We start from the raw sequence: 8232 nt of genomic DNA on the forward strand, positions 1-8232 counted from the left end.
GTTGAGTTTTAAGTCAGCTTTTTCACTCTCCTCTTTCACTTTCATCAAGAGGCTTTTTAGTTCCTCTTCACTTTCTGCAATAAGGGTAATATTATTTCATCAATAACCATCATAAGGTTATTGATGTTTCTCCTGGCAATCTATATTCCAGCTTGTACTTCATCCAGCCTAGTATTTCACATGATGTACTCTTTATAGAATTTAAACAAGCAGGATGACAATATACAGACTTGAAATATTCCTTTCCCAATTTGGAACCAGTCTGTTGCTCCATGTCTGGTCTATCTGTTGTTTCTCGGCCTGCATACAGGTTTCTACGGAGGCGGGTAAGGTGGTCTGGTATTCCCATCTTTTTAAGAATTTTCTACAGTTTGTTGTGATCCACACAGTAAAAGGCTTTCAGTTCAGTCACTCAGTCATGTCCATTTCTTTGCGACCCCACGGACTGTGGGCATGCCAGTCTTCCCTGTCCATCACTAACTCCCGGATCTTGGTCAAGCTTATGTCCATTGAGTTGGTGATGAAGCAGAAGTGGATGATTTTCTGAAATTCTCTTGCTTTTTCTATGATCCAGTGGATGTTGGCAATTTGATCTCTGGTTCCTCTACTTTTTCTAAATCAAGCATAGCCCTCCAATAATTCTCAATTCTTTCCTCACATTCCATTGCAGGGTTTGACTTTCACTCATTGTGTCCTATACAGGATCTAATACAGTAATCAGTCTTTTCTTTTTTTGGATCAATGGACATGAAATAAAGTATACTGAATGTAATTCATGGAAAAGTCTGTTTTCATTTATCATTTTGCTATTGGTCATTATTTTGGCTTACTTGAAATCAGGATGAATTTCTGAACATGGAAGCTATGGAAATGTAGCTCCCACTATAGGGAGCATAATTGACTTACAGTCCCAGCTGCTAGTCTCTGAGTGTAGCCCCACATTTATGCCAAAGTCATGCTGTGACCTGTTCTTGGACAGTGACTGAACTTGGCAAGGATATGCAGGCAGGGCTGTGTCTGTGACTTGCAGATGACTCATCAAAATTTAGAACTGGCCTGAAGAAGGTTCTTCTAACCCAAGCTTCCTTCCCTGCATCTTCCCTCCACTGAGTTCAGACCGGCATTGCTGTCTGACGGCTCTCCCAGAACCCTCCAGCTGCCTCCCCATTTTCACTGGGAGGTATTTTGTTCAACAAATATCTGTCATATCAAGTCCTAGACTACAGCTATCTCTCAAAGGACTGCAACTAACACATTACATGAGCACGGTTTATTTTTTACATGAACTAGTAACCTTATTGTCACTAATCAGTTTTCCGTGATATTCTCACCCTTTCTGAATGTCCTATCCTTTGTGTTCCCATTGAAACATGGTTTTATCGACACTATTGCACTTGCTAAATAACAGTGAGTTAAACTTGTGTGTGTGTGAATTCTGTGAAGGGAGGGAATGTACGTCTTCATTCAGCATGAATGCCTGGACTATAATCAGAACTCAATAAATATTTTTCAACAAATGCCTACCTAAAAATGAAATTTTCTAAAGTAATTAGATGAAAAAAAAAGTACCTAGGAGAGGATATAAATCTCTTAAGACATAAAATGTGCCATATATTTAGATTCTCTAAACTTCCTTTTTCTACGCAGCAAAATATTAACAAAACAAAATGTTTAGCTAGTGAACACAGTTGAAGGTACTGGATGCATTCACTAAATGTACTATATGAATTAAAAAATGGAATGTTGTAGTTCATTCTAAAGAAATAAGTTTATTTTAAACGCCATATCTATTTGAAATACACAAGTGAAAGAGTCTTAGGAGAAAAGTAGTAAAACAAGACTCTGAGTAAGACAGCAACAGAAATGATTCTGAGCATTGGATCAGGAACGAAGAAAATTCAAGACATATCTCATATGCCTGATTACAAAGTCAAGATTACTTTGTCCACAGTGAATTGTATACTTCCAGAAGGACTGTGATAGTAAGCCCTGGTGATGAAGATGGTCAGTTATCAAAGATATTGGAGATGCCAAGGGTTAAAACTTCATAAAGCATAGATATAACCTTGAGGTGACTGGAGTCATTCAGAAAGTTGATTCACAAAAGTGTGAGCTAAAGGCTGTTTAGTAACAAGATGACCGGCAACTCCTGGAGGAAACGAAAGTTGGGGAGCAGAAGTTGGATCCAGAGCCCAGAGACTGGAAGCCAGTATTTCCACAACCAAAAGACCCAAGGCCAATATTTCCAAACCCTAGAGATCCAGTGTAAATTGTCTGGCAGGGACTGCGGAAGATGAAATTCTGTGGATGGGAGCAGGATGTCTGGAAAGATCTGGTGACAGCACAGGGTGTCTGGAAGCTGATGGGCCTAAAGACGTTCTCCTGACAGCCACCGTAGAGAGTGGAGCCCAGCTGGAAAGTGCTGGGGGAGGAGACAACATTGCTGGGGTAGAAAGAATCACAGGTGGAAACTGGGACCCCCAAGTAACCTCCAAGGGAACAGGAGGAGTTTCCCATGCTGCAGTTGAAAGACATGCTGTTGGGAGTTCTGAGTTCAGCTGAGTTGCAAAGGGAAGTTTGTGACTGTGAATGTTGCCTTCTACACCGGATACTTAAATACTCTAGCAATGGGTGTAATAGCATGCGTTCATTTTAATAAGAACCCTTAATTAGGCTCCAGTAAAAATGAAATGCATTAACCTTCAAAGACCTTTTTTATGATTACAGACTTTTAAATGAAAGAATTTCATTGATTTTCAAAGCAGTTGTTCATGAAGCAAAAATGTTATTTCTCATTCATCTAGCTTGGGTAGGTGACTCTGATTGCACCATAATTGTACCTGTAAGATTGGGGTTTTATTCATCTTATCCTTCAACATAGTGTATTGAATGGGTAACACAGTGAGAACTTTGTTGTGTTTAAAGCTCTAAAAAGTACTTTGTAGTCAGGAGGGAATATTCATTTTGTTCCAAGTTTAGGAATAGAGAGGGAAAAAAATCAATATCTGTTTTACATCCCAAATCTTGTGTACCTTATAGAAGAAATAACCCACTTATGATCCTTAATTGGTACAAATGTTAAATGAGCATCTAACACATTTATGTTCTAGTTTTCTTATAGCGTAAGTACCCAAGCTGCTCTTCTATGTGTGAGTTTTTAAGAATAAGGGATCCATATTTTCAGCAGTGCTTTGAAGTTTCCATTGTAAAAATGCTTAAGAAATCCTTATTCTGAAGTTGACTTGTTTCTTGAGAGATCACATCAATAAATTTAATTTTCAAAAAAATCTCTGCGTAAAGTTTAAGTCATTTTTTAGTGGTGTTGATGTCAATGAGAACAAAATAATAAGCTCTATACATTAAAAAAGATGAACCTTTAGTCCCTTATTTTTCTCTCATAGGATAGGATTTTTACTAAAGAAGGTAAAAAAGTAAGGAAAATGCCTACTACCTGTAAACTTCAAAAAAAGATCAAGTTAGAAAAATTCATAATTACAAATGATTTTTGTAGATTGAAATGAGGGCAGAGAGTTCCAAAATATATGATAATATAAAAAAGAGAATGAATCATTTTGAATTTACCTCTGATGTGGTACATATATTAAATCATATATATATATATATATATATATATAATTGTATATTTTTTGTTTATATATTCTGCATAGAGAACTAGTATAAGTATTTTTTCTAGACTCTCCCATAAAGTTCATCATTACTTAACTGTAAATACAGCAGCACATGTGTACAGAGAATAGCTCAGAATAACCTGTGGTGATGGGCCAATCTCTTAAGACACCCATCTTCAAAAACTGATATATCATCCAGTAGAAATGAGCTGAGACTCATTCTATGAAGATTTGAAATTACTAAGTGGAAGTTTTTAGGAAAGATTCAACTAAAAATCTAAAACAAGGTACTTTTGCAGGTAATTGAGATTTCCGTCTTGGGGGCACTTATTAGATATCCATCTGATAAGATATTGTAAATGGGATTCCAACGTGGCAGAGCACTGGAGATAATTGCTAAACTCCCTTCTACATGGTAAACTTTATGACTTTGAATGTTTTCAGTACACAAATTGGTCTTCAGTCATATTCCATATATTTGGTAGGCAACATAATTTGTGCTCTGTTTCTAAAATAAACAGTTCTTATTTATCAGGCTTCTTAATTATGAATAGAAAATTGCTTTGTAGTAGATTCCAAACCTTCCTGTTTTGTTTATAACGTCAAAACATCCATATAAATATTTCACTCAGCTAGACTGAATTTGCTTGCTTCAATATCATCCACTCATATAAGATATTTCTATAGAAGAATATGCTATGAGATAAGATATCAAGTAATACTGAACATTCTTTTCTCAATGAAATGGAATTTTTTGCACACAAGTACTTTTGTTAAAAAGTAGAGATTTTTTTTTCTGTGATATGAACAAATCAAATAGCATAGAAGCCACAGGAAGATAAAGCTTCTCAATCTCTCTTCTTCAAGGTGTCAATCTTCATTACCCTACTACACAGAGGAGGAATACAAGTCATAGAATAACAACAAAAAATGACTTTAGAAATTGTGTAAGACTTGTCAGAAACACCTAAGAACAGTTTAAGTCAAAGTCATGTATGTTACTTTCAGAGGCAGAGGAAGAATCTCCCTAAGATGGCTACATTGGTCAAATACTTCAAGGCAAATTCCTTATAAAATTTCTTTAAAACAAAGGCATTTTCCAGATTCTAGGGAGTCCTTTTGGTGGAAAACATTGCCTCTGAGTAGAGAGAGAAATACATTGGGCATTTTTGTCACGTGTTTTGTTCTTATTTTTGATGTCTCTAAAAGTATCTCAGATGAATAACCTCTAACTTTCCAAAACAATATAAAGGTATTTATAATATTTAACTCATTCCACCATAAACACGCAGGCTTCCCAAGTGGTGCTAGTGGAAAAGAACCTGCCTGCCAGTATATGAGATGCCTGACCCAGGGTTCAATTCCTGTGTCAGGAAGATCCCCTGGAGGAAGGCATGACCATCCACTCCAGTACTTTTGCCTGGAGGATCCCGTGGACTACAGTCACAGAGTCGCAAAGATTCGGACACGATTGAAGCGTCTTAGCAGTCACACACGCGCAGTAAACACACACATGCACACAAAAGAGTGAATAGCTAAGACGGACTCTTGCTAGTTTGCATACAGTTTTAAGCAGGAGTGTCAGAAATAAGAGGATCTCTCATTTAATATTTCATGGAAACCATTAACGTTGGGGTTCAATTAAAAAAAATCATCATATGTCTTGTGTGTTACCATTGCCACTTCCTTATGGCATTACCCATTAGGTAAACCTGCCACTTCCTGGTAACAATCCATGTATGTTTTTATTTAAAAAATGATTTTGAGTAGATCAGTTAGCAACTTTGCTCTCCAGATGACAACAATTTTGAGACAGATTGTGAAAGGGGATTCAATTATTTTTAATTAAACCAGCTTCCATCAGCCCAGTCACTGCCTCTAAAGTTTTCTGAGTGCTTTGCTTGGTGACTTTGGTAGAAAAGGATGACTAAGAGCTTTGAAGATTCCATACTACTACTTGAATTTCAAGGCACAAACATGATTATACTCTTCAGCTATAAAACCACAAACACTCCATGTGTATAACTATGCTGATCTTTTGGATTCAATTAAAAAGATGATGGTAGCTTGTTTTTATGAGCCACGAGGATGACACAGTCGATGATAAGGATATATAAATGCCCCTGTCCAAGAAGTGACATTCAGACTCAGAACCTTCCCATCGTAACTCACATCACCTGTGAAGATGTCCTACAACTGCTGCTCTGGAAACTTCTCCTCCCGCTCCCTCCGGGACCACCTGTGCTACTCAGGCTCCTCCTGTGGCTCCTCCTTCCCCAGCAACCTGGTCTACAGGACTGACCTCTGCTCTCCCAGCTCCTGCCAGCTGGACTCCTCTCTCTACAGTCAGGAGACCTGCTGTGAGCCCATCAGAACCCAGACTGTGGTGTCCAGTCCCTGCCAGACGTCCTGCTACTGCCCGAGGACCTGCACGTTCTTCAGTCCCTGCCAGACGACTTGCTCTGGGTCTCTGGGCTTCGGTTCCAGTAACTTTCAATCTATTGGTCATGTTTTCCCATCTCTGGGCTTTGGATCCGGTGGTTTCCAATCCGTGGGTCACAGCCCCAACATTTTCTCATCCCTAAGTTGTAGATCCAGCTTTTACCGTCCGACCTTCTTCTCTTCTAGGAGTGGCCGGTCTCTTTCTTTCCAACCGACCTGTGGATCTGGCTTCTACTAATGTCATACTTGAATACAATACCTACTACATCTAGAATTGTAATGCAATACTTACTATACTGAGATCTACACTATCTGTTGACCTCTTGTTTTACCTTTAGCTTATAAATTTGACTTCTACTGTTACCTACTCTGGATTAGGAATAATTTGAATACCAGTAACTGAAAATGTATTCATTGAAGAAAGGTGCCATAACCACTCCCTTGTAGCTATATAGACATGCGATACTGAAGCACATTTATTTCCTGGTTATTTCCCCAACTGCATGTATTTCAAATTTTACTAGTAGAAAAAATGGTGTAAGTTTAAATAAAGTATGGTGTATGACATCCACATATTGGTTTTGTCATTTTGTTTGCTTTGTTTCTTCAATGGAGGAGGGCGTGGCAACCCACTTCAGTATTCTTGCCTGAAGAATCCCATGGACAGACGAGCCTGGCAGGCTACAGTTCATAGGGTCACAAAGAGCTGGACACAACTGAAGCAACTTAGGACGTGTCTTCAAATCTAATTCTAAATATCTGGCTGTATTTTTCTGCATCTTGTACTCATAATTTAAATTTTCTCAATTTAAAAAGTAAAATTGTTCAGTGTCCTTTAGGTTTGGAAGAAATTATTTCATCTTTCATGTTTACCCTTCTTTTAATACAGAAAGAGTAAATACATTCTGTTAATATGGTAAAATCTGAAATTACATTTTTAAGACTAGATTTTAAGACTACAGACGAGTAACTGTGACCTTTTGTTTTGTAGGGTGTTAGAAACTTGAATATTTTTATATAATTATAAATAGGTATATTAAATTAACTACATCACATAATTTTGGAAGGAAGATTACTCATAGATAGATACTAAAATAATATATTCAGTAAGACGTTAGTGAGTTAGATTTGGTGAGAATTTCAGTTGCCCCAGATTTACTGCTTTCATAAGAAAGCAAATGAAATGTCTAATTGATTTATAATTGAAAACATCTAATACACCCCAATACTTATTAGAAGTAAGCCCAGAATTTTTTGTACAATCATCAATACAGTTGGTTTGCAACCACTTTTTAAGTTGTTCTGTTGATAACATTCACTTAGAGAAAAAACAAAAAAAGGAAAATGAAACTCAAAAACAATGCAAATATTCTCATGTTACAAGAGTTAACTAAATGTTTAGGAAGCTGATTACACCTGAGTCAGCAGTTATGCTCCAAACTTTTATCTGTTAAGTCAAGGACAATATTACTAAAAGGTACAGATGACCTAGATTCTCACCCACAGGGTAACCATATGTCTTGGTTTATTCTGTTTGTCTCAGCATCCAGTCCCACTTGATAATTGTCTTAGATTTCTCACTTTTTATATGTAATGGATAATTGAGTTAACATAAGTGATGATTGGTTTAGGAAATTTCCACTTTGCTTTTGCTATGGTTTCATCTAGTGGAGTCCTTATAAGATGCATACAGGGTGAACAGATTTTACTTTAACCAGTGTTAAATCTGAAGACAAGCCATATCCTATTCTTTGCTCTGCCTGAAAAAAATAGAGCTACTCCTTTTATTGCTGAGAGATCATGGAAAACACACTACACTTAAATACAGTGGTAGGGCAGTTCACGTGCTCAAATCTTGGCGGAGGTTTATTTGTTGTTCTAACCTAGCCAGTACTGCTATGGCTGTTTTCACATCCTGCGAGATGCCATAATAGACACCAAACGACCAGTAGGTGGAGATAGTGGGAGATTTAGGATTACTGATTCAGTTCAGTTCAGTCGCTCAGTCGTGTCCGACTCCTTGAGACCCCATGAATCGCAGCATGCCAGGCCTCCCTGTCCATCACCAACTCCCGGAGTTCACTCAGACTCACGTCTATCAAGTCAGTGATGCCATCCAGCCATCTCATCCTCTGTCGTCCCCTTCTCCTCCTGCCCCCAA

At 37.7% G+C, this 8232-nt stretch overlaps 2 protein-coding genes across 2 annotated transcripts; one reads left to right on the forward strand and one right to left on the reverse strand.

Annotated features, from left to right (window-relative positions):
* Positions 1 to 2124: 2124 nt before the first annotated feature.
* Positions 2125 to 2535, reverse strand: KRTAP15-1 (keratin associated protein 15-1). Its single transcript, XM_019965074.1, has one exon. It carries the CDS (start codon positions 2533 to 2535, stop codon positions 2125 to 2127), a length of 411 nt encoding a protein of 136 aa, XP_019820633.1.
* Positions 2536 to 5802: 3267 nt separating this feature from the next.
* LOC109563785 (keratin-associated protein 13-1-like) lies at positions 5803 to 6309 on the forward strand. The gene has a single exon (XM_019967156.2). The coding sequence runs from the start codon at positions 5815 to 5817 to the stop codon at positions 6307 to 6309; it is 495 nt and encodes a 164-aa protein (XP_019822715.1). The 5' UTR covers positions 5803 to 5814.
* The last annotated feature ends 1923 nt before the right edge of the window (positions 6310 to 8232 follow it).

This window comes from Bos indicus, chromosome 1 (assembly GCF_029378745.1).
Source record: "Bos indicus isolate NIAB-ARS_2022 breed Sahiwal x Tharparkar chromosome 1, NIAB-ARS_B.indTharparkar_mat_pri_1.0, whole genome shotgun sequence".
Lineage (NCBI taxonomy): Eukaryota > Metazoa > Chordata > Mammalia > Artiodactyla > Bovidae > Bos > Bos indicus.

Coding starts and splice junctions, on each gene's coding strand:
- KRTAP15-1 (XM_019965074.1), bottom strand. CDS start 2,535: ATGTCTTTCAACTGCAGCATGGGAAACTCCTCCTGTTCCCTTGGAGGT.
- LOC109563785 (XM_019967156.2), top strand. CDS start 5,815: ATGTCCTACAACTGCTGCTCTGGAAACTTCTCCTCCCGCTCCCTCCGG.